Here is a 24,852-nt window from a genome sequence, read left to right as displayed (position 1 = left end):
CCTTCCCCTCCCCCAGCCCATTACCTCACCACCAACCCACATCCCACTATCCTGCAGTTCACGTAAGTGGGATCATCCGTGATCCGAGGCTGGCTTCTGCCACGCAGCTCACCCGTGGGGTAGCACACGTCAGAGCGCCGTTCCCTTTAACAACTGAATTGGACGCCAGTGAATACATTTATGTTTTGTTTAGTCACTTGTCCACGGATGGGTATGCGGGCTGTTCCCACGTTTTGGCTGGTGTGACCAGCACGCACAAGTGTCTGTGGACACACATCCCTCTGGGCTATACACTCAGGAGCGGGATTGCGGGTCACAGTGACTGTTAACAACTTTAGGAGCTTCAGCAGTTTCTCCAGCAGCCACACCTCACACCACCTGGCGGTTTTCCTGTCCCTTTGGCTCCCCCCTATCCTGGTGGGCATGACGTGGTCTGGCTGTGATCCTGTGTTAGAATAAGGGGTCCCTCTGGTCACAGGTTTTACTTGCTGATTCTGTCCTGACAGAAATGTCAGCAAACTCCTCCAAGGAAAGGGAGGCGTGGGGGCATCGTCTGCAATTATCTAATTTTTATGCTGAATGAGACACATCAGATTCTTCAACATAGATTTTATTGTTCTAACAAAAACCATACAAAGACAAGGAGCCTGTAAAAAGAACAAAATCCACTTGAACTGGCTGCGGTTACAGTTACACAAAGCTCAGTGTGGGGAGGCTGGGTGGTGCTCACAGACCGAGGACAGGCGGGTGGGGCAGACACGTGCCCCCTCACCAGGCATCTGTGAGTGAGACGGTTTTGCTTAACTCAATGCTGAACCAGGACGGTCCAAGTCTGAACCCCACCCCTACCCCCCGCTGGCTGCAGCTACTTGGCACACATTCTGGCCAGTGGCCACTCGGATGGCAATGCTGGCCCTCTAGGCTGCCCGATGGCTCCACAGAACCATCTAGAAATGAATGCTTAGTCTTTGCCCCAACGTGAAATCCAGGCCCAGGTCCATTCTCTTGGGACCCTATGGAAGCCTGAGAGAGCCAAGGACGTGGTCCTTCAGGCCTTTCATAGAGACAACCTCTTGGGACCACGCAGCATTGAAATGCCCAGGTGTTTAAAGAAATAAATAAGCCACAGGGGGAGTGAGGCACAAATTACTGCAGCATCTACAGTGCACGTGTTCACAACCACAAGCAGAAAGACCACAAGGTAAAGTGCGAAGTCCACGGATCGCTAAAAGGTACCGCGTCAGTGCCCTAAACACAGCTGTCGCCACCCCTCCGTGCGGTGGAGGGACCAGGCTGCAGCCGGACAACTCAGTGCATGTGCCCTTCCCGCCCCAGGACCCCCACAGCCTCGGCAGGTACCCCTCCCCAGAGCCCGAGGGGGGACATGGAGGCCACAGGAGCAAGTGTGTCAGACGCTGAGCTGTGTGGTGTGCTCACGGTTCTGAAGGTGTGAACACTCGGCTTTTACAGTTTCCGTGTCTCAGAAATGTGCCCACAGGGCCGGGCCGCCAGTGCTTCTGAGAGGCTGAAGTTCCCAGCAGCGCACACCTGGGCTCAGAGGGCTCATCGGGGTGCTTTCCCTCAGAGGTTCCTGGGGCACAAGCCCAGCTGGACAACCCACCTCATGTTCCCACACAACCACGTTCCCTTACCAGCGGTCCCCAACGAGACGGGCACCTGACCAATGCCATCAGCAGAGCCAGGGATGTGGGCGTGGGCGGCTGGCCTCTCTGCCTTACATATGGAAACAGACAAGGACATCCAACAGAACAGACAGATCGGGGGCTGCTGGAGAACCTGTACTGAGCCCTTAGCCACAGGCTGACCTTTCGCCTTCATACACGGACCCTAATGGCCCCAGGGTCAACTTCAGACCAGGTGTGGCTTCTTATGAATGTCCTGGATGGGGGAGAACTGAAATGTGACACAGCCCCAGCCCGGGCGGGACGGCCAGGAGAATGAATTCTAGAATCCAGAGGCTCGGTGCCTGGCCCTCACCAGGGGGGCGGCCCGGCCCGAGGCACTCGGAGCCTCCCGCAGGAGCACCCGGAGCACCACGGGCATCTCATCTCCCCTCGGCCTCGAGGAAACCTTTCCAGTCATGCGCTGGCTCCCAGCTGGCACAGGAGAGCCCGATGGTATTCTAGAAACTTCTGTAGGAAGCCACGCTGGCAGGTCAGGCTGTGGTCTGTGCTGGACACAACCCCTGTGCCTGCCCAGCGAGCTTCCGGAGCATTAGGAGTAGATGGTGATCACCTCCCGGCCACTGCCCCGGACCAGGAGCACCCTGTTCAGCCCCTCGGTCAGGACCTCGAGGAACTCCATATCTGGGGTGGACGGAGTTAAGGCCATAGCTGATCCCATGGGACACGTAGCCTAAAGCGTGAGAAGAGGGACTTACTCAGGGTCCTCTGTTGTTAGGATTCGGTCTGAGAAAGAGGGTGAGGACAGAGTCAGGGAAAGCTGGGGGGTAGGGGTGGGAAAGACACCCAGGGCAGGCAGGGGTCCCAGGAATGCAGCTGGAGGCACTGACCCCACCCCAACAAGAGGCCTCCACTGACACAGGTGGTCTAACTGCGAACCTAGAAGAGACCCCTGCCCTCCCGGGGGCTCTGGGTGCAGACCCACAAGGAGGGATGTGCCTGACAGCTGTGTCCACTGTCCAGCAAGACACCCAGAGAGACCGGGACATGCTGGTCACCAGGACATAAACCCCTAACTGGTCAGCAAGAAGCTTGAACCTGAGAGCCAAGCTGCAGACTCCTGCTCACCTCTTCCCCTGCACACCCAGGGGAGGGTCGGGGAGGATGGTCCCAGGCCCCACCCCTAGGCAGCCTGCAGCCTGTGGCAGCTGACACGCATCTAGAGGCTAACAGACCAGTTTGGGGCAGGGCTGGCCTGTGACCTCTGAGGTCACAACCTCCCACTCTGTGGCTGGCACACCCCGATCAACTATGTGGGGTCAAAGGGCCCATGTGGGGACACAGGGCTCAATGGATAGAAAGGTGTTTAAAGGGCAGCAAGGTGCTGAGGGGGCTCAGAGCTGAGCCTGGGCAGAGCCTGTGAACCCGTCACCCAGGCCTGGTCCGTCCCAGAGATGCCCGACAGGCCTCAGGCAAACACCAGGACAGGAGCCTGCCAGGCGGTGCTCGGAGCCCAGAGCCCACCCCACCTGCCTCCTGCCCCAAGATGGCAACTGGGAAAGGATACAGTTCTCATCCCCCTGCCGGTTTTTGGGGGGCCCCGGCATGTTCAGCAGGACCAGCTGGGCATCCTGGGACTTATTCAGGACGACACCGTTGAGCTTCACAGCCGTGTGCATCCTCCTGACGTTGGACTGGTTCCTGCAAAAGGACAGCGGTCACTCGGCACCCCCCGCCCACGATGCTGGGCACCAGGCTAGGTCTGAACCCCCATCCGCCCCACTTCGCTCGCATTAGAAAGGGCCGAGTGGAAACAAATCCGATTCGCACGGACTCACAGCCCTGAGGCTGCATGGGCGGCGAGTCCACGGGCGGAGGACCCTTTTGGGGATAGAGGGCAGGGAGGGGGATTCACTCAGCAACCAGAAGGCTTTGGCCTCCCGACACTTCAGACTGAGGCTCACTAAAGCTGCCGAGCGTCTAGTTTACAAGCAGCTGTCCACACAGGCGGAAACAAATGCTTCGGGGGGGCTAGCTGTCTGGGCGCAGAAAGGCGCTCACACATCCGGGGGCTCTGAACTGTGTCCACTGGCATCCCTGGCGTGGCGGCCCAACCTTGCTTTAAACACGACCCTGAGGTGAGTTTGCTAAACCCAGTGCACACGCCAACCTCTCACATCCTGACACAGGCTGGGGTCCGAGGAGCCCAGAGGTAGAGGGGAAGAAGCCAGGCCCCCGCACCTGGCTCCCACCCCCACTACAGTCTGAAGTCCGGTACCAGCGCCTGAGATCCTGGCCAAGGATGCGGCCACTGTGAGCTCCAACCTGCTCTGGGTCCTCCTGGGCTGCTGCTGCTCTTGGCTCCGTCTGAAGGACAAGAGCTTCCAACGCTCCACGACCCTGTGTCGCGGGGCCTCACTCACTACCCAGCTCTCCACACTCCACACATCTAGGGAGACTGCAGACCACACCCTCCAGCTCGCCAGGCACTCAGGCCCCCATGGGTCCCCAGCCAGGTGGCCACGGGTCCCCTCTCTAGGGGATTGCTCCAATGAGCACTTGGGAGCAGCTGTCTTTGGAGCCCGCCCACCTCAAAGCATTTGCATCTTCCTGTGCTGGACAGTTCTGGGGTCACACACGGGGGATCCGTGGCCAGCCTCAGGACATCCAGTCTGGCTGCAGCCCTTCTACAAGGGCACTGTGCCCGGGACACGAGAGGGACGGCGGGCAGACAGACAGACAGACAGAGGCCGCACACGAGGGGTCGGGAAAAGGCCTGCAGGACAAAGGCCCAGGCCGTACTCTTTGAACAACTCAACCCTTCAACCCAATAAACCTGATTATAACCACCAATTATTACCAGCAGGAAAACAGGGACACAGACCCTTTATTTTCTCCCTCCAATTCCATCTGATAAAATTAGAGATCGGGTCTCTGTCCGAGGCACAGCCGGGACCTCTCATCACAACAACCATGAATTAGGTGCCCGGAGAGACCACAATTACCAGTGTGCTTGGGGAGGGCTGCAATTCCAGAAACGCATGTGTGAGGTATTAAAGGGTCTCTTAGGGCTGAGAGTTTGAAAGCACATATAATCTTAAAATCAGAGGTTTGGGTCTGGAAGGACCCGTGGCTCCAGAACAAAGTGACCCTAGTGCAGGTCAAAGGCCCAAACAGGGACAGGGTGGCCCTCACGTCCCCAGAAGCTAAGAGTCTGGGAGTCCACAAAGTCGGAAAGGTATCAGAGACACCGATTCTGTCTGAGGGAGAAGAGCTTTTGAAACAGGGTTTCAGAAGCTGGGAATTAAGTCCAGGGTGGGGGTAGGTGGGGGGGACAGGGGTGGTAAGTCAAATGGCGATTCTGGTCCCTGGTGGCAACACGGCGAGGACTGGGGAAACGCTGAAACAACACGCACTGCAGACCCCGGACAGCCAGCAAACCACCCCGAAGTGCACGTGCCCTGGGGACACTACCGTAAGGCGCGCACATGTCAGGGTGGGCTGACCTCCCACCTTCCGAAGCTTCTCCCAGCCTAACCATGAGGAGGGCCGGGCAGGGGTGCGGCCCTGGAGGAATGGACACCCACAGGCTCAGTTCTGCCCAGGAAGCGGCCTCTTCCTGGTTCATTCTCTTCTGAGCCCCCAGGCCCCCATGGGGGTCCACTCTGACCCCTGCTCCAGGCAGGGGTTGGGGGTTCGGGTGCATGGAGCCTGTCCTGAGCCCACGGGTGCCGCACAGGGGTCTCAGCAGGCCCAGGGTTCCACAGCGCTGTAGGGAGGAACCCTATCCTGTATCTACCTGTTTGTTTGTTTAATTTATAGACTTTGGAGGGGGGGGATCTTAATGAACCAACACTGTTACCTAATTCACTCAGGTTTAGGGGTCAAAAAAGGAAGTGGAGCCCCCAAGACCCCAGAGTTTGCTGTGAACACTGCCTTGGACTGGGCCACCGCAGGAGAACACAGCCCAACAGCTCCTGGGGCAGCCAGGGAACGAGGGACACAACAGAAAAAGAGGGACGGACAGATGGACCAACAGCAGCTTCAGGGGGCCCTCCCTCCCCCCTGGCCAGCCTGGCCCCGGCCCCCTGTCTGTGGGACTAAGTCCTGCCCTGACCGTACAGAGAATTCATCCACATCCCTTTTCACACAGACGTTAGAGAACAGCAGCTTCCCACAGGGTGAAAAGGCGTCGGATGTGGGGGGCACAGGAAATCCTGTCCCCACAGAGCTGAGGTTTGGTATCTGAGTGCCTTGATCTAGGGATGTGGATGAATCAACTAACAGCTACCAAGACACATGCTTCCGCTCGGAGCCGGCTCAGGACCAACCGGCCCAGATCTCTGCGCTTCTGCGGAATTTAGAGAATGAATGTCAGGAATGTGCCGTGAGCCGCTCTGAATGGAGAAGAGCAATTAGACAGGAAATAACGGAAAGCTACAGCAGCGGTGAGCAAGCTCCGCCTGCACACGGACACGCACGCACGCACAGCACGCACACACGGGTTACTCGGGGTACGTGAGTCAGGCATGCGAAGCAAGCAGGCTAACAGATACCCTAAACCAAGTGAGTGACTTACAGGTTTCCCCATTCTCTACATGGAAGAGAAAACAGAGAGAATATGTTACTTCAGCAGTGATCACGGTAAACACTTTTAAACAACTGTAGGCTCATCCCAGGCTGCCCTTTCCTGGCCTACCTTGGTCTTCTCTGCGAGGGTCCTAGAAAGCCTGCAGGCCCTTCCCAACCACCCGGGCTTTAGGTCTAGCCCTCCGCTAACGACCCCAGGGAGGCGCTGCTCTGCCCTCCAATCCGGGACACAGGGGCTATGTGACTATGACGCAACCCAGACCCGTTCCTGGGGCCCAGCCACACTGTCCTCCACGGGCATCTCTGCCAACCCTGGCGGTTCTCAGCTCAACGCCACAGGTGGGAGCCAAGGCAGGGGGACAGGTCTCTGTCCCTAACAGGCACCTGCATCATCAGCAGGTTCAAGCTGGGAGTTCTGACCCGTCCAGGAGCCCTCACTTCTAGCTGCTGTATGATTCACCAAGAACAGTCAGTAGCCCCACGACTGACTCACTGCCCGGGCCCAGCCACCCAGCCCCGAGAGGACACTGCGGCCCCTGGGCTGGTTCCCTGCCCTCCAGGCCTGCCAGCCTGCAGCTGTGTGCCCGCTGCCCGGTCACAGGCAACACAGGGAGGTGGGACCTGCCACCGGTACCCCAGGTTGCCACTCACGGCTTCAGGCTGAAGAGGTCTTTGAACCCGGACATGTTGGCCTCTTTGTTCTTCAACTTCTCGGCGATCAGCTTCTCCTTCGTCCAGGTCATCTGCACTTTGTCGGGCGTGGAAGGGGCTCGGGTCCTGGTGGCCACCACAGAATGGGATGCGGTGTTCCGGTCGTGAATTAGCTGAGCCTGGAGGGAGGGCAGGGGCAGCAACAGGACTCACCACAGCAGGTCTCCAAACCTCCCGGGGAAGAGTGAGCATGGAAGGGAGGAGCTGCTGGCCCACGGAACCAAGGTTTGTGCCCAACTGAAACCAGAGACCCCCGGACAGCCTCCCAGTTGGGGTCCTAGTGATGCCCCCACTCCCACCAGCCCACCCTCCGCCTGGGCTTCCAGGCCAAATTCATCACTTCCCTCTCCTCCTTCACCGTCTCCTCCTGCCCCAGCTCGGAAAGCTGGCTCAAAGTGACCGCAAAGACCCTGGTCCCCACAGCCCGGGGGGGTCTGGAGGAACAATGGGTCCTGCACCCGCACCCATGTGACTGGCCCCCTCTACTGAGGGTTCTGGGCCCACACACACCTCCCTCTCCCGCTCCGTCTTGGACAGCTGCATCTGCTTCAGCATCTGGCTCCTCTGCTCCATGACCAGCGTCTTCTCATAGGTGAAGGCGGAGATGTCGTTCTCAACCTAGAACGCCCCAGGACACAGCAGTAAACTCAGGGTGTACAGAACGCGATGCTCTCACCACAGATCATCGCTTCAGGTGGAGCAGGCACTGAAACAGCAGGTGGCCTGGCCCCTCCCTCTGTGGCTCAGAGCCCCCAGCCCAGTAAGAGTGAGCGTGTGTGCACGTGTGAGTGCATGTAAGTGTGATCCCGTGTGTGGGTAAGCATGTGCGTGTGGGTGTACATGTGCGAGTGAGCATGTATATGAATCAGCATGTGAGTGTGTGTAAGCACATCTGTGGGTGAGCATGTGCACAAGTGTGTAAGTGAGAGAGTGTGTGTGTGTGTGTGTGTGTGTGCACGGACATGACGATGGTGAACGTGAGCATGTGAGGAAGAGTATGAGACTGTGTAAGCGCCCATGTGTGTGAACAGCCCTCACAGTTCTCTGTCTTCATCACCTGGGACAGGTAAAATGTCACATTCCCCTGACAGGACAAACTAGAGAGGGCAGGCCACCTCTGGGAGTCTTCCTCTCACACAAAACCCAGCCCGCCCATGGGGAAAACATCAGGCAAACCTAACCTGGGGGACAGTTTACAAAGCACCCGAATCCCTCTAACTGCCATGGTTGCAAAGGAAAAAAGAAACTGTCACATCCCAGAGGAGGGCGTGCAGCACGGGGCCCTGAAACAGAAAAGGGCCTGGGGAACGTGAACAAAACAGCACAGCCAGCAGCCCCGCCACTGAGCCCAGGCCCTCACCATCTCCACCACCTCCACCTCCGCGCTGATCCGGAGGTGGTATAGGAACGTCTGCAGGTCCTTCTTCATCTGGATGCTGTTGTCGTCCACCTGCGCGACCGTGAAGATGCGCATCCGGCACTTCCTCCACACCTGGGGGGACGGACATCCGCACTCAGGGCAGCTTCTGGCACGCTGGCCCCACTGCCCACCTCGGGGGACACAGGCCACCCAGAGTCTCCCACCTCATGTGACTCCCCCTGGCACTCTCCGACAGTGTAACCCCCACCCCACCAATGAATGGCCCCTGACCTCCCACCTGTGACCCAACCCCCACCTGTGAGCCACCCCACGTGACCCCCGCTCCCACCTTGTGCTGCCGCAGCAGGAAGGGCAGCAGCATGAGCAGGCCCCCGTCGTGTACGATCCACCACACGTCGATGTGCCCATCACTGAAGCGTTCCTGGTTTTGCGGAAACAGGTCCACGTTTTTGGCCACCAGCAGGGCCTGCTGCGCGGCCGTGGTGTCGCGAACGGTGTCTGTGGAGGCAGCACACGGGTCAGCAGGGTCTCGGCAGCACTGCACATGCCATGGAGACGCTGGGCACCAGCCAGCGGAGGCGGCCACAGGGTCCCCACGAAGCCCACACTTGGGGTGGCTCCAAAGGCAGCGCTTGCTCCATCAGCAGATTGGCAGCTGGCACAGGGGTGTGGGCGGCCAAGCCAGGTACCTCCCCAGGGATGGCCAATTGGGGGGCATAGTTGGGAGAAAGGGAGAGGGTGGCTCAAAGGGCCATTTGCTTTTCAAATGTTTTCAAGTGAAATATTACAGCCTGGGGCCCCAACAGGCCTCCGGGGAGCAGGCTGACCCTGACACCCACACACTGTGGGAGACGTTACCCACCAACAAAGTTCTTCCAGGAGAAAGGGTTGTCCTCCTCCTTCCAGGACTCGGGCCAGGCCATGAGCACCGTGTTGTGCTTCATGCCCCCCAGGCCAGCCGACTGGATCAGGTGGGACATGCCATCCCGCAGGTTGGAGGACACAACCAGCTGGCAGAAGCCTTTGGTCTTCTCGACGCCCATCAGGGACCGGATGTTCTGGGGAGAGGCCAGGAGTCAGTGCCATAGTGCCCATGGCGCAGACCGGGCGCCAGCCCACAAGGGGCCAGGGCAGCCTGGGCGGACCCCACGCCGACATCACCGTCTCAGGTAAGGCCACAGGCTCAGCGTGGGTGGTGCCTGTGGTACCAGATTTAGGACCTGACAATGCTCCAGGGGACCCCCTGCCTGTGTGTGCCTGCGGCCATGCATGTGCGGGAGAGGGGAGGGATGGTCAGTGCGGGGAAAAAACTTGAGGTGGTTCTTTCAACATGATCTATATGTCTCACAAAACGGCCCACTATTTCACTGGAACACGTTGAGCCCGGGGTTAAACGCCTGGTTTGTTGAGAACTTCACTAGACCACGTCAAAGCTAACCACTCTTCTAAGAAAAAATGCGGTACTCCACAGGCTCAGGATGAAATACCAGGTGCCCACCAGGCGCCCTGCCGTGTGCAGCTTCTGTCTGCTCGGTCACCAGGCATCTGACCAGCCAGCTCGATATCAGAGGAGGCCCAACTCAGTGACCAACAGCATGTCTTCCATGAAAGCAATGCCAAGGGCAGATGCTGGTCTTCCTGGCCACGCTGAGCAGCCCACAGAGGCCAGGCTCAGGCTTGCTTTAGGCAGAGCCACGAGCCACAAGCCATGAGCCACAGAGACGCACTCCCGGCCCTGAGACCAATGGGTCCAACCGCTGGATTTCAAACTCCTCACGTGTCTGCCTCCTAAAATGGGAATGTCTCTCCCAGGTCTGCCCCACGTTGTACTTTGGAACACAGATCACTTGTTTTCTTAAGTCTCAGAGGTCTGTGGACAGAGGAATTCAGCCCAGGATGAACTATACCCAGAGGTGCACCAATACTCAATTAAAATGATGGAGATGAGATTCGGGACCTCTGATAGCCAGATGGGATTCTGGGCTGAACTGATAATGAGCAGAGGCTGGGGAGGGTGTTGGGGTAAGATGAATGTATTCTGCACATAAGAGAGATGAGCATTTTGGGGTTCAGAGGACAGACTATCGTGGGTTGATGGTGGCCCCCAAAAAGATATGCCTGAATCCTAATCTTGAAGACCTGTGAATGTGGCCTTAAACATTCAAAGACCCTGGAAAAAGGGTCTTTGCAGGTAAGAATCCTACGATGAAGAGACCATCCTGCATCATCCAGGTGGCCTTGAATCCAGTGACAAGTGTCCTTATAAGAGACAGAAGAGGAAAGACAGATGCACAGAAGGAAAGACAGGAACAGAAATGTGAGGAATGTGGCCACAAGCCCAGGGACACCTGGAGCCTCCAGGGCTGAAGGTGGCAGGAAGGGTCCTCCTCGAAGTCTTGGGAGGGGGTAGGACCCTGCAACACCTTGATTTTGGACTTCCGGCCCGAAGAGAGCGAGGATAAACCTGTTGTCAGCCCCTCAGGTGTGATGAGTTACAGCCACTGTAGGCAGGACATTCATACAAAGGGCTAGAGTCACTCCCTCCCTTGGCTTTGCTGAGACCTCAGAGCCTCTGAGCAGGCAACCCAGCAGGACTGGGACCTCCAACGAGGAAGGAAACGGATTGGAGCTGGGCCATCACAAGGGCTCTAGAGAAATCGGAACATCAAGACCTTTCCGAGGTTTGAGCTCAACGGCCCTGGGCGCCGCCGGGCCTGCAGCCTCCTGAGCGTCACCTGCACTGGCTGTCTCCTTAAGGTCTCAGAGCAGCGCATGTTGGGGGCATTTCTTAAGCAGTTTTCAGTCTTCCATGTTTCAAACTCAAAGGCCACTGTCTTTTCTGAGACCAGTGATAGCAAAACACACAACACTGTGCCTGGGGCATCGGCGATCGGAGACCTTCACCTGCAGCCCAGACAGACACGGCCTGCCCGCACCCCTCCGCCCCCTTCACAGGCCACCCTGGTCCCACATCCGTCTTCCAGTTCAAGTCTGTGCCCACCCACCTCCTCAGCCTGCTGGGCCTCCACATGCTTGTCCAGGTAGGTCCCCTCCAGCACAGAGCCCACGATGGTGAGGCCCTTGCCAGCCTTGAGCTGCGTGGTGAAGGACAGCAGGCGGGGGTGCTTCACACACTGTTCAGAGTCCAGGTTCAACATCACCAGCACCTGGGGCCTGTGTAAGGATAGCAGTTACCGTGGCAACTCACCACCACACACTCATCAGTGGACATGTTGAGACAGGTAGGACAAGTGAAATAGGTGAACAGACGGGATAGGTGAACAGATAGGATAAGTGGACAGGTGGGACAGGTGGACAGGTGGGACAGGTGGGACAGGTGAACAGGTGGGATAGGTGAATAGGTGGGACAGGTGAACAGGTGGGACAGGTGAACAGGTGGGACAGGTGGACAGGTGGGACAGGTGGGACAGGTGGACAGATGGGACAGGTGGACAGGTGGGATAGGTGAGCAGTTGGGACAGGTGGACAGATGGGACAGGTGGGACAGGTGGGACAGGTGAACAGATGGGACAGGTGGACAGGTGGACAGGTGGGACAGGTGGACAGATGGGACAGGTGGACAGGTGGGATAGGTGAGCAGTTGGGACAGGTAAACAGATGGGACAGGTGAATAGTCAAATGCCGCCTGGGGCCCCTGAGCCTGAGGCTCCTGCTGAAAACCCCAGTGGGCACCTCCTGTCCCTGCCTGTTAACTCCTCAGGTAAGTACAGGAGGGGAGACCAAGGACTTTCAGTACAGATTAAATTCCTTCCCCCACTCCCTTCCCAGAAGTGAGAAGAGGGCACAGCCCAGCTGTTGCACGCTGAAGTCCTCCATCCCGGGTGCCCCTAGGAAAGCTAACCACTCCCCACACCCACAGCTCAGGCCCAGCCTAGAGCCAGCACCGCCCTCCAGATGTCTGATCAGACACAAGCTGATCACATCCCTCCCCCTCAACCCCATGGATGGAGGGAAGGCACTCGAAGCTTCTGATACATATTCCCTAACAAGAGGAGGACCAGTTTCTAAGTCTGACTTTGGAAACAAGTGCTCCATGGGATCAGAGGGCAGGGCCGCCAGCACTCACCTCCAGTTCTTGGTGTGGGGGGTGCCATGTTCCACACGCAGCAGGGCGTAGCGGGCAGCGTTGAGCGACAGCCCCCTGATGCCATCGCCCCACTCCTTCTCAGCCCTGCGGAGGAAGGGGCGGCAGTGAGGCCCCCCCACAGCACACTCAGAAGGTGCCTGCAGGGCGGTGCCCAGAAAGCTGCCTTGGGGTCTCTGCACTTCTGTGACAGAGGAGGGGCTAGCAGGCAGGCCAAGAGCAGGAGGAGCAGGACATGGGGGAGGGGCACCCTGGCGGGAAGGGGTGGGGGAGGTGACCCTGGCATCTGTAAGGGACCTCAGATGGGCCAACTGGGGGAACTGCAGGAGAAGGTGGGGCAGGGGCTGATGGGCAGGCAGAGACCTGGGCAGAGCTGGCTCCAAAAGATTGGGCTTCACCAGCATGAGCCTCAGACCCTCCTTCCAAACCACAAGAGCTGGGACAGAGCTTCTGGCAGCCGCCCACCTGCCACCTGGCCAGAGGGCCCACCTCCCTGAGAGGCCCCACCCCACCCCGCAGGGACCAGGGCGGCTGGGTAACCGCCCAGTGAGGAACTACAGGCTCTGAGATACAGGTAACCTATGGGCACTATGGTTGCCCTCGGCTTTGTTTTTTATTGACAGTGTGGTTTCTGGAAATGTTGGAACCTGTCACACATCAGTGCTGCCATCCGGTGGATTTTTGTTTCCAAAAAGCACACTAAAACATGGCGTTTATATATAGACACAGATAAACCTAATGTTGTGTCTCACAACATGGGATCAGTTGAGAACAGCAGACATGGCAGCTCTCCACCTGTCCACTGATATGACGGCTGCAGCTGAGATCCTGCCCAGGTCCCTCTGCACCCTCCGGTCCAATGCCCCCGCCCCCCCTCAGGGAGGCCCCACTCTGAGAACATGCCCCGGTTGGCAGGGACCCTGTGACCGCGGCGGCCGTGTGGCCCGCAGAGCTCACCCTCGGTACTCGATGTACTTGTAGATACAGCCAGCGATGAGCATGGCGAACAGGGCATAGTACCAGGAGCAGATGAACATCAGTGCCAGGCACAGGCTCATGCCCAGGAAGGACAGGGTCCTGGGGGAGTATGTGGTCATTCAATGGCTGCAAGTGGGGACCAGAGTCCATGCCCCGGCCCGGACCCCGACCCCCACATCTCACACACGGCCTGTCCCATGCCCCAACTAGCATCTGAGCAGCTGCCTCAAAAACAGGACTAGTCCCTTCATGGAAACCTTTCTTTTAGTTACTCCTACAAAATGGCAGGGATGCCTGGCAGCTGGCTCCTCCATCCTGAGTGGGCTCTGTGGGCTGGAACGGCCTGATGACACCTGTTGCAGCCCTGGCTCTTCAACTGTGCTGAACGCCCACTCGCTCCCCAAGGCTCTCTGAAACCCAGCACCTGACACCCAGGGAACACAAGACCCAGCAGCCTGGGTCCCACAGTGAAGACAAGGGCTGCCCACAGTGGGCGTCCCGGGTGACAAACAGGCATGCCGTCCTCACCAGCCTGGCTGGACGCTTCCACGAAGAACAACCAGGGCCCCGCAGCCTCCGGGCCCGGCAGCAGCTGGCCTGGCAGATGCACTGTGCACCCCTCCCAGCGAAGCCTTACAGGCAGAAGTCTTACCAGTGGTAGTATCTGAAGCGTGGGCGCCAATTGGGGGTGCGCAGTAGGGTCTGCACCGCGCACGCCAGGTTCACAAACATGTAGCACATGAGGAAGAACCTGGGGGCCAAGAAGCAGCATCAGAGGAGCCGAGCCAGGTCCCACGGTGGTTCAGCATCTGCTCTGTCCTGCGGGAGTCCCTGCCTACCACCTCCCATGAGGCCCTCGTCCCCATCACTGCTCTTCCAGTGCAGGGGGGCGGGGGGTTTCCTTGTCCCACTGTCCACATCACTGTCCCTCCTTCGGGTCTCCCTGGCCTCCTCTCATCCACATCACTGTCCCACACCTAATCACCTGGGCCCCTGGGCCCATCCCTGTCTGTGGTCCCCTGAGCAGAAGGCCAGCCCTGAGAACAGGGCCTCATGGTCCTACAGTGGCCACAGTGGCGACCACATCCCCACATGCCCTTGCCGTGCCCGTGCTCAGCTCACATGGAGAGGATGGGGGCCACACTGTCCAGGGAAGCGATGAGGATGCCGATCTCACAGATGAGGGCGGTGAGCAGCAGGGCCCATGTGGGCTCCCCGTTGGCCTTCCCGTGGCCGAACACCTGCAGGGAGAAGGGCACGTGGCTGGGGGCCAGGGCCCGATGGCCACAGGAACGACGCCTGGGGTTGGCTGGTCCAACCCACAGGGCCTCAGAGATGCAACATATGAAGAAGTGGATTTCCATGATGCACCCTGCACCCTATCCCAGGGCCCAGGAAGAAAACCTGACCCCCAGAACTGGTGAGGCAGTCAGCAGCTGTGTGCCATCAGACCCAGGGCCCTGGCAGGGGGCTGCCAGGTACAGGGCAACACCCAGTATGTTGGATAGGGGTCTCCTGGGATCCTAAGCCCAGCCTTGAGGTGAAAGAATTCTGCAAGGACCTCCCTACAAAGCACCTGGACCTTCACCCACAGCCATGTGGGTGACAGAACCTTCCAGAAGATCTGCCCCATGCTCAGGGACACCAGGCTTGAGAAGCTCTTCCCACACACTGCCCGCTGCCCAGGATTCTGGGAAGGGAAACTGAGCACACGGCAAAGACACAGAACAAAACACAAAATGCAGATCCAGGGGAGCAGTCCCACCAGCCAAGCTTTGCGGGGGGGGAGGGGGGTCCAAGGCGGGGCTCCCCAACACCAGGGCCACCTCCTGACAGTCTAGCATGATCCCTGGGCTGGCAGTGCACCCTCCACGACCTTGTCTCTCCTGAGTGGACAGACGGAAGCCGTGAAAGGGGAAGAAACCCGAGTCTGCTGGGATTGGTTTCAGGAAACCACGTGGGAATGGCAGGCGCTGGGCCACAGCCACACGCTAGCCTCAGATGCTCGATAAATATGAAGGTCGGTGTGTCCCCAAAATGCGCCTGGTGAGGTCCTGCCCAGCACCTCAGGACAAGACCATGTTTGGAGTTGAGGTCACTGGGCTGGACCCTGACCCACTCTGACTGGGGTCATTGTAAGAAGAGTAGAACGGACACACACAGGGATGGCCATGTGAGCACTAAGGGAGAAGGGGCCGTCTGCTCCCCAAGGAGAGGCCTCAGGAGGAAGCCCGGACACCCTGACCTCGGACTTTGGCCTCCAGCCCGGGGGAGGCTCAGCCTGTGCTGTTTACGCCCCGCGTGTGCGGCCCTGTCATGTGGTGCCGGGGCGTCAGCCCCAACGGGAGGAAGCAGGGGCTCCGGACTCCATGGCCCTCGTCACAGTGGGGCAGTCCTGGGCGCAAAGTCCCACGGGACACATGCCAACCCCCTGGGAAGAGGCGGCTCCCACAGCCACGCCTGTGAACCGCTCTGCCAGTCCAGGGCGGTGAGGGGCTGCCTCTGTTGCCGGCACCCGTGCCCTCAGCCCAGTGACCATCTGGGGAGGGGGCTGCCGGCTGGAGGTGGGGACAGGGGTCCTTCCCACCACCTTTAACCGTAAAGGCTGTGCTCTGGGGCAGAACCTCAGGCACGGGACCCTCCAGACATGCTCCTTCCCAAGGGTCCCGCTCTCGGAAGGGAGCCCCCAACCTGCGGGCAGCCGCTCACCTGGAGGAAGGGGATGATGCCGTCTCGGGCGATGGCCTGCAGCAGGCGCGGTGCCCCCGTCAGGCTCTGCAGGCCGGCGCCGCAGGTGGAGAAGAAGGAGCCGATGACGATGACCCAGGGCGAGGGCCAGGCCAGCATGCCGATGACCAGGTTCCCCTGCAGGGCCTCCCCGAACCTGTGGGAGGGGCGGGGTGCATGTTGAAAACATAAGCTGAAGATTAAACATTTTCCCAGCTGCAGAGTGGGCACAATGGCACTCCCCTCAAGTAAACGCACAGGCCCTGCTCCCCGAGGGCCCCCAGGAAGCCATGGCCGGCCGGTCCAGGGTCCATGAGGCCACTGTCACTCTTGCAAGTGACAGACAGTGGCACGGCCTCACTATCAGGGACCTGCAGCCCTCACACCCGAGGGGCGGATGGACACGCAGCTACCAGAAAGCAGGTTGGTGGGCAACAGCCTGGGGCACTGGCCGCTCTTCCACTGAGCGGTGGTGGGGCCAGCGGGGTTCCCCATGCCTCTCCCAGGATCCCCTGCACCCCCAGCTCTGTCAGGTCTGAGGTGACTGTGGTCTCCCAGCAGGAGCAGGATGGAGGCATCAGACCAAACAGAATCTCAACAAAGGGACCATGGGGGCCCACTGCTCTACACAAGCAGTGTGAAGTCCTGAGTGATCTCCATTTCACAGCTAAAGAAAACCGACTCTGTTCCCAGAAGTTTCTAGAAATTGCACATAAAAACCAACATACTTATCTCGCAAGATCACGCCTTCGATGCAGGCCCCAAAAAGCATGATGCAGGAGAGGTCTATGGCTCATGTCAAGGAAACAGTGGACACCACGTGCTGGCAGCAGGGCCCTGGTCGCAGACGGGCCTGGAGCCACCTGTGCCTGCCCACCCACTCTGGGCACTGCCATGCCCTGTGGCCCTCGGGCACCTTCCTCACTGCTGAGCTCTGGCTCCAGGGAACGGGGCCTCCGGTCAGGGAGGACGTGCGGGCCTGCCGTGTGACCACTGCAGGGACACTGGCTCGCTTAGAAGGGACACACTGCCATGAGAGGAAAGGCTCCGCCGGCAGCTCCGTGACACAGCGGGTAAAACTGACTAGAGCACATGTGTGTGACCATCACGTGGTACACACACAGATACGTGTTACTAACATCTGCGGTATACTGCATGTGGTAACATGGCTACTGTCTGTAGTTTACACACAGTGTCACATTCCGTAACCGACTGTGGAGGTGGTGGCAGGTGTCGTGTCTTATTTTCTCGCGTCATATTGGCCCCTCTCTAAGGGACAGGCGTTGTGGTCAGAACTCGCCTAAGCCAGAGCAGCTCACCCAAGCTGCGGATGGCACAGCAGCGAGCCGCGGAGGGCGTGACGGACAGCACCTGCACCTGCGCCCCCCACCTTTACCCCTTTAAGGATACAAATGAAAGATGTGGTCACAATGGCCATGATGGTCCCCGTGGGGATCGACTTCTGGGCGTCCCTGAGGTCCCCCGATCGGTTAGAGCCCGCCATGATGCCTGCAAAGACAGACAGGCAGGCAGAGCTTCAGGAAGACGCAGCCGGGGCCTCAGCTGCAGAGACGTGAGCTGAAGACCACACCGGCGTGGGGCCACTGTCCCCAGGCCAGGCCTCCAAGAGCACAGCCCAGACATCACTGTGTCGATGTGGGACGGCGGCTGCAGGCACCTGGGAAAAGGCTCCAAGTGTCCCCCACACTCTCCACAGGGACAGCGAGTCCCACCATGAACCAAGTCACAGTCAAGACCAGAGCAAGGCTCAACCCAGACACTTGCCGTTGACACCAAAGCCAGAGGCAGCCTCTGGGTGCACCTGGCTCCGACCTCACTTCCCGCTAAGATTGGGTTAATCCAGGTGGCTGGGGTCAGAAACTCCCGGGACAATGATGCTAAATGCTCACGGAGCCAGGTCTGAATCAAGCATTATAAGAAGGCGACCCTACAGTAACTCGAGGCCTCCCCACATTGACTCCACTCGGGGTTCAGTCCTGCTACTCTGCACATGGGTGTGTCACAGCCTACGCCCTCAAGGCTCACTCACTCCATTTGGTACATAGAGTACAATGGCTCCAACTGGGCTCAAAGAAACGCCAACCGCTGGCAGGTTTGTTGAGCACCTCATGAGTGTATTCTAGGAGTGACCTGAAGTGACAAGGAGCTTAGAGAGGCAGCGCTGGGTGGGTGGCTGGTGCAGAGCCCACAGACAGGTGCCACCAGGCTCTGGGAACACCAACACCCACAGAGGCTGTTCCCACGCTCTCCACCCCCCAGATCTGCTGCCATCCCAGAACACGTCCATCCTATATTGACAGATTGCAGGGGGCTCAGGACAAAGACCCCCAGGGGCCAGATCCACACCCCACTCACTCACCAAAGTGAGTCCATAACCCCACCTTTAAGGGGAGACTAAAAAGAAGCACCCCTACTACCTATAAACCCCATGGTTAGTCAGAGCAGAGATGAGTACAGAGGGGCAGGGGAGCGGCCCCTGGCAGGCCAGCCTCCCAGAGTGCACATAGGCTTGCAGTGGGGGCCAGGAGCCGACCTGGACAGGAACCAGAGGGACAGACACACCACAGCTACAGGTGTGTCAGGCGTCTGCTCTGTGGGGGTCAGGATGGGGGTGTTCTGGTGGGAGGTGGTCTCCAGGAGCAGTGTGTGTGTGAACCTGTGTGTGTGCACACATACATGTGCATATGTACATGTCTATGTCGGCAAGATGAGGGATTTTCACACACTGAGGGCCCTCCCGGAGGCCAGCTGGCTCTTGTAAGGACCAGGATGGCTGCAGTACTGGCCACTAACAGCTCTCCGTGCTCACTCCTAGGCACCACCTAATCGCGCACTGGGTGTCTCAGCAAGGCCACGCCACAGTCAGTTACTTCTAACAATGGCCGCTCAGGAGCGCGCGGGACAAAGCTGCCTGAAACCACACACTTCCTGCGCTCCCCACTCAGAACAGATGGGGAGCAGACTGCAACTCCTTTTTTGAGCCAAACAGGAAAGAAAACGGGGTGGGGGGACGGGGTTGGCTACGTTAGAGCTGAGGGAAGAGCCGGCCTGGCCCACTGGAGTGCCCGTGGCCTCACCGGTCACGGAGGGAAAGTAGATGCCGACCAGCATGGTGAAATAGGTCATGATGTCGGTGAACACGTAGGGCAGCTTGCTGCTTCTGCTCTCCTCTGGCACCGCTACAGAGGGCGTGCCCTGCTTCTCCACAAACACGCCTTTGTCCGTGTACACACTCCACAGGTTATCTGTGGGGGGAAAGGATGGGTCACAGGACTTTGGAACCTCCCACCAGGGCTCCTGCCGTCGGGAGGCCCAGCAGATGCGCCTGGCATGCTCAAACTTCACATGAGGCATCAAACTCAGAACCGGAGCTCTGAGGACTGTTCACTAATCACTGAATGAACGATTCCGGTCCCACAGTCACATCTGCAGAAGATTTCACTTGAATAAGTGTGTCCCTGACACACTGTCTTGGGCTCTGGGGGGAGGTCTCCAAGTGGAGGGTCGGACAGCAATCCCCTCACACAGGTCGCCTCACTGATGGAGGACCCCTCGGGGCAGTGATGGCCCTAGCCCCACACACTATTAAGGTGTCACCTTGGGCCCACCTCCTACCTGTGCAAATGCACCCGGAGCAGATCCCAGCTGGCTGGGCTATAGCCTGTAGGCCCCCTCTCCGTACAGACCCCCTTTTCCTCCAAAACCCCCTGAAGGGTCCCTGTTGCAGAGCCCATCCCCTCAGGGGCCCCTCCCCCGACATGGATCCTGTCCTCCCACAGAGACACCCAACCCCGTAGGTCTCTATGCCTCTCTCCCACCTTCCACAGATCCCTGCTCCACCACTACCCTCCTGTGTGACTTGTGATGGCTGCCCCTCCAAGGGTCTTGCTCTGGGCCACTAGCCAGGGGCCTCTGCGCAACAGGATCCCAGGCTGAGGGATGTGTGGGCGTGTGCAGCCCTGACCCATCTCAACGCAGTACAGCCCCCGCCTTCCCCCAACACCCGCTGTCATCACAGCCTCAGAGGGACCCGTGATACCCATCTGCCTTGGGGCGGACAGCTAGGGACCCAGTGATCACGGCCTCAGGATTATTCCACTTCCTCTCCCATAAAAAGTCAGGCCTCTCACCTGATAAGGGGAGTATGGGGGCAGCCCAATTTCTCATCACAGAGGAACTCGGAGACAGGAAAAACCAGTCCCCACCGGTTAATTACTGCCCTTATTAACAGAGCTGCTATGAAATCCTAAAGCAAAAGGATCCACTTGGAGCCCCTGACCCGTTGGCCTCGACAAGCGGCTGCATCCACGGCCCTGGCAGATCAGCATCGAGGAAGGGGTGGCACAACCAGGGACCGGGCAGCAGCACCGGCTCCCAGGGACTGGGCTTTGGACAACTCAGCCCCACCGAGACCCACTGGGCACTCACCCAGGAAGACGCCGCTGGCCACGCCAGGGATCCCCTGAATCTCTGTGAGGTTGTTCTGGGCAAAGTACTCGTCGCAGATGGCGCTGGGCATGGAGTTGTTGCAGAAGAGGCCCCAGAGCGCGGTGGTCACCGTGCCGTTGTTGGTGGTGAGGACTTTGGCACAGACGTCAAAGTTGCGTCTCGATAGCGTGCGGTTCCCGAGCAGACAGACCCTGGAGCGGGAGTGGGGGCGGGAGGGGACGTGCGGGGCCTGAAATGGCTCCCACCACTTTCTTCAGTGACGGTGGAGGTTTGCAGGGGGCCCTGCTAGTAGCTGCTGACACTCCCCGTTTAGCACGATGAGAACATTGGCATGAGCTGCTGGAAATCAGTGTTTAAGCAGGAGTCCAGTTCTCACGCAGCGTGGGGCTGAGGGACGGTCTGTCCTGGAGTGAATGGGACTATTCCCACCCAGGTGGCTCCCTCCACATGGAGACAGCAAAGTGCAGGGGCCAGGAGAGGGTTGGCACCAGCCCCTTCCCAGCCGCCCCCACCCAGGCCAGTGGGCAACCTGCTGCCTGAGCACCAGCTCACTCACTCGCTCTGTGACCTAGGGCCACTTCCTTGTGACTTAGTGTCCTCATTCAAAAGGGGGACAAGGGAAGAACCCACTTGAGGGTTTTCATGAGGACTAGGCGAGCAGACCACAGCCAGGAGGAGATCAGTTTGCCTGCTGTCCTCAGGGACGCCGGCCAACCTATACGCCCTTCGCCAAACCTCCCGTCCTGGTCTTTGCAGGTAGCTGCTACAAAAGCAGCCCGACTGCTCATCCCCGATGCCAGGGGAAGAAGGTAAGACTGCCAGACACACAGCACCACCACCCCGGGACCCCGCCGTCATGCCATGAATTACAAAACAATTACAAACCAGGAAACACTGCATCCTTACAGGCCTGGCCCAAGCAAGGACCGAGGACAAGGACCCCGGACAGAAGACTGGGACTCACGGGATGTCCGGCGGGTCGAAGGCGGTCTTGATGACGCCGGCGTAGATGGCAAGGATGGACAGCACCACACAGGCCAGGAACACCAGGGCCAGCTTGTTGACGTACTTGACACCCACAAAGACCACCATGGCCATGAGGGCCAGGGTGCACGTCCCATACACTCGCATGTTGTGCAGCATGGCCACAGCTTCGTCGTCCGGCGACTGGGCGTGGATGATGGATGCGCCAGGGGAGATGTAGGTCTGTGGGGATAAGGCAGGTCAAGAAAGGCAGCCTATCCATCCCTGCCTAGAGGATGGCCACATGGGGAGAGGGACGGGGCCAGGCACGACCTTCCAAAGGGCCCTTTTCTGGGGGGGCTTAGCGCTGGCTCCCTCCTTCCCCAAGGGCCCCCACACCACCAGGATGCATCTACAAGGGACCCTCGGATACATAAGGAACAAAAGTTAAGAAGGCCTGCCAGAAGCTCTGCCGTTGGGGTCGGTGCCAGGCAAGGGGAACCAGCCCCAAACAAAGCACTTACCAGAAAAATCTCAATGGTCCCCAAAATATACATGGCCCCTGCAAAGGTCGTGCCCAGATAGAAGCAGAGGCCCACGGCGCCCCCGAACTCTGGCCCCAGGGCCCGCGATATCATGTAGTACGAGCCGCCAGCTGCAAAAAACACCAAACAGGAAATGGGGCTAAGGACCCACCGGGTACCGTGAACGTGGACTTCACAGAACACACAGCGGCTCTGGCAGTTGTGACCAAACAGGTCCTGGGGGAAATCAGCCACAAGCAGGGGGCAGAGCCCGTAAGTCTGCACATTTTGATGTAAAACCAACACTTCCATCCTCTTAGCTTCTACTCCCAAAGGCCTGAGAACCCAGGGCTGCTTAAGCTTCACTTCTGTATCACCCCCAGCATGCAGCTGAAGCCCATGCCCCACAGATCGGTCCCTGGCTATTCTGCCGGACAGCGAGTCCACCCTCAGACACGACTGGGAGGCCATGGGTGACTCTGGAGAGCCTGAAGGACCCCTCAGGGCATGCCCTTCTGTCTGAAAAGCAAACCTAAACGCCGCCCTGCCACTAGAATCATCTCTCCACGTGAGCAGGTCACACCTGCTCTTCAGCACTGAGTGTCGGTGCCGCCTCCCAGCTGGACATCAAGCGAAGGGAGACTGGTCCCCATGCCCAGCCGGTAAGCCCATCGGGGCTCATGCTCCATGGCCAGGGGAGGACGGCCAGCAGGAGGATGGCCAGCGGGATTACGGCATCTACACAGCTGCTGCTCCTTGTGAAGCCTGGGAAGTTCTGGGGGAGGGGTCACTATTCAAGGACTTAGGGTGCAAAACATGCTGGACCTCATTTAGAGACACAGGCTGCACAAGCTGCAGGGGCACAAGGTGGCATCGTTTCAGTTCCTTGAATCCAGGCGCCAAATAAACTAGAGGCATCTGTGCCTGCACCTTTGCTTCCGAGAGACAACACAGCCTCAGGCACAAACTGGGCGCAGCACTGGCCCCCCTGCCTCCCGTTCTCTGCTGAGCTCACTGTCCTGTGGGCACTGCCTCCTAGGGATGGGAGCTACATTGCAAAGCAGGGGGGAACAAACAGCCATGATTTCATGGCTCAAACACCAGTGAACCCTGCAGACCAGAGCCCCGCCCTCCCGCCCCCAGCCCCCATCACCCAGGCAGCCCCTCCCTTCTTCCTACACTTCGTCAGACAGCGGCAGAGGCAACAAATGAAGCCTGTGGCACATTAGTTTTGTTGGTTTAAAAAGAGAATGATGGTTTGTGGAGATGAAACTTCAAAATCAAAGGGATACAGCTGGTCATAAATGCCAGCCTCTTGTCCAGACAGCAAAGACATGTTTGAGAAGAAAAAATCTTGGGGGTGTTGATGGTTCCCGCTCTGAGGAGAATCTCAATGGCACAGCAGCCTCAAGCACTCGTATAACAGGCCCCTACCCTGGTCTTAGCAATGCCCATGCCCTCAGGGGAGGCAGGGGAAGAGGCCCCGGGACACCAGGGGCACTAGCCCTGGAGAGTCCTCATGCAGGTGAGAGGCAAGAGCTGCATGAGCATCACTGCCCAAAGGCCAGGTCACACCGACAGAGCTTCTGGAAGCGCCTGGCCAGGCTGAGGACGCGCCTCTCCCACCCACCCGACCCCTCTAGACAGGGAGATCTCTGTGCTCAGACATGAATGACCGGCAACAACCTCCAGGTGGTAAGGGCATGTCCACACTAGGCCTTTGGGGACCGGGCCCCACTTCCTGCCTCACCTTCAGCCTTGGGTGAAGGGCTAACGCCAAGGTCATCGCCAAAATGAAAGTGGAGCATGCACGGAGCCCAGGCAGGGCTCAGCTCAGTTCCTGCTCACAAAAGGAAGGCTTCGTTTCAGACCACCCAGCCTCCAGCACCCCCTTACCTGGGACCACGCCATTGGTGGCAATCGCACTCATGGAGATGGCGGTGAGCATCGTCTGCAGAAAGACAGGTGACCCTTTTAGAAGAGCACTTCTGAGGGCTGCCCAGCAGCAGGCCCGGGCCAGAGCCCAGCAGGCCCAGCTCCGGTTGCCGAGTAACCAGCAGGCAGAGCTTCAGACAGGACCGCAGCCCCAGCCCCACGTTCTCTCCCACTGAACTCCCAAAACTGAGCTCCCACAGGCTGCCCAGAAAGCACTCGACTCAGGACCCCGTCCAGCACTGAAGGGCAGCTTCTCCCTGGGTGCCCACGCCCCCTGGGGTACAAGGTGCCCACCTTCTCAGGAAGCAGCCACACCCATGGGTTGGGGAGTAACTATTTTAGAACCTAAGGACCAGAAGGAACAGCCTGGGAAGCGAAGGCCCCGGTGACCACGGTGCCCAGGTTCCTGCTGGGCCGTGTCTGCCACCTGAGCAAGGCCCCACCCCACTGTCCTGCTTGTTATCCTTTCCTGTGTGTGCCTAGCAGCACTCCAGACACTTTCCGACTCTTGAACGTAAAAAACATGCTGTGACCCAGGGAGAATGCAGTGAGGCTGGGTGACCGCACCACAGCTCTGGGAAACCCAGGGCAGCAGGGAAAGTGGCCTGAGAGGGGCCTGTGGACGCCCACTCATCTGCATGGTTTGAATTCTTTAGACAGCCGTCTCCAGGTGACACGGGGTAACACAACAGCTTAATCACCCTCTTAACAATAAAGGAAGCAGGAAAAGTCAGGGCCGGGAGGAGGCACTGAGGAGCATCCAGAGATTAAAGCAGACACAACTATCGGTGGCAAGAAGAGACTGTGTCCCTAACAGACAGGGAC

The 24,852-nt window shown here is 58.9% G+C and overlaps 1 protein-coding gene across 7 annotated transcripts in view; it reads right to left on the bottom strand.

The window, feature by feature from the left end:
• Positions 1 to 594: 594 nt before the first annotated feature.
• Positions 595 to 24,852, bottom strand: part of SLC12A7 (solute carrier family 12 member 7) — an 83,005-nt gene continuing 58,747 nt past the window's right edge. For 3 of the 7 annotated variants that reach the window (XM_036308369.1, XM_036308374.1, XM_036308370.1), the window contains exons 5-25: positions 23,989 to 24,043; positions 22,093 to 22,223; positions 21,570 to 21,811; positions 20,585 to 20,796; positions 19,234 to 19,401; positions 17,546 to 17,644; positions 16,864 to 16,921; positions 16,118 to 16,292; positions 14,531 to 14,649; positions 14,061 to 14,159; positions 13,388 to 13,507; positions 12,413 to 12,517; positions 11,331 to 11,499; positions 9,188 to 9,383; positions 8,654 to 8,823; positions 8,305 to 8,436; positions 7,455 to 7,562; positions 6,885 to 7,063; positions 6,223 to 6,237; positions 3,211 to 3,344; positions 595 to 2,327 (exon numbers count right to left, since the gene is read on the bottom strand). In XM_036308369.1, coding sequence (XP_036164262.1) covers positions 2,236 to 2,327; positions 3,211 to 3,344; positions 6,223 to 6,237; positions 6,885 to 7,063; positions 7,455 to 7,562; positions 8,305 to 8,436; positions 8,654 to 8,823; positions 9,188 to 9,383; positions 11,331 to 11,499; positions 12,413 to 12,517; positions 13,388 to 13,507; positions 14,061 to 14,159; positions 14,531 to 14,649; positions 16,118 to 16,292; positions 16,864 to 16,921; positions 17,546 to 17,644; positions 19,234 to 19,401; positions 20,585 to 20,796; positions 21,570 to 21,811; positions 22,093 to 22,223; positions 23,989 to 24,043 — 2,778 coding nt within the window. In that variant the 3' untranslated portion in view covers positions 595 to 2,235. Of the gene's footprint in view, positions 2,328 to 3,210; positions 3,345 to 6,222; positions 6,238 to 6,884; positions 7,064 to 7,454; positions 7,563 to 8,304; positions 8,437 to 8,653; positions 8,824 to 9,187; positions 9,384 to 11,330; positions 11,500 to 12,412; positions 12,518 to 13,387; positions 13,508 to 14,060; positions 14,160 to 14,530; positions 14,650 to 16,117; positions 16,293 to 16,863; positions 16,922 to 17,545; positions 17,645 to 19,233; positions 19,402 to 20,584; positions 20,797 to 21,569; positions 21,812 to 22,092; positions 22,224 to 23,271; positions 23,629 to 23,988; positions 24,044 to 24,852 lie in introns of those variants that run through there. The other 4 variants (XM_036308371.1, XM_036308372.1, XM_036308376.1 and 1 more) reach the window with 3 other exon arrangements.

The sequence above is a fragment of the Myotis myotis genome, unplaced genomic scaffold (assembly GCF_014108235.1).
Source record: "Myotis myotis isolate mMyoMyo1 unplaced genomic scaffold, mMyoMyo1.p scaffold_m19_p_5, whole genome shotgun sequence".
In the NCBI taxonomy this organism is placed as follows: Eukaryota; Metazoa; Chordata; class Mammalia; order Chiroptera; family Vespertilionidae; genus Myotis; species Myotis myotis.
This window is presented reverse-complemented; position numbering and strand designations above follow the sequence as displayed.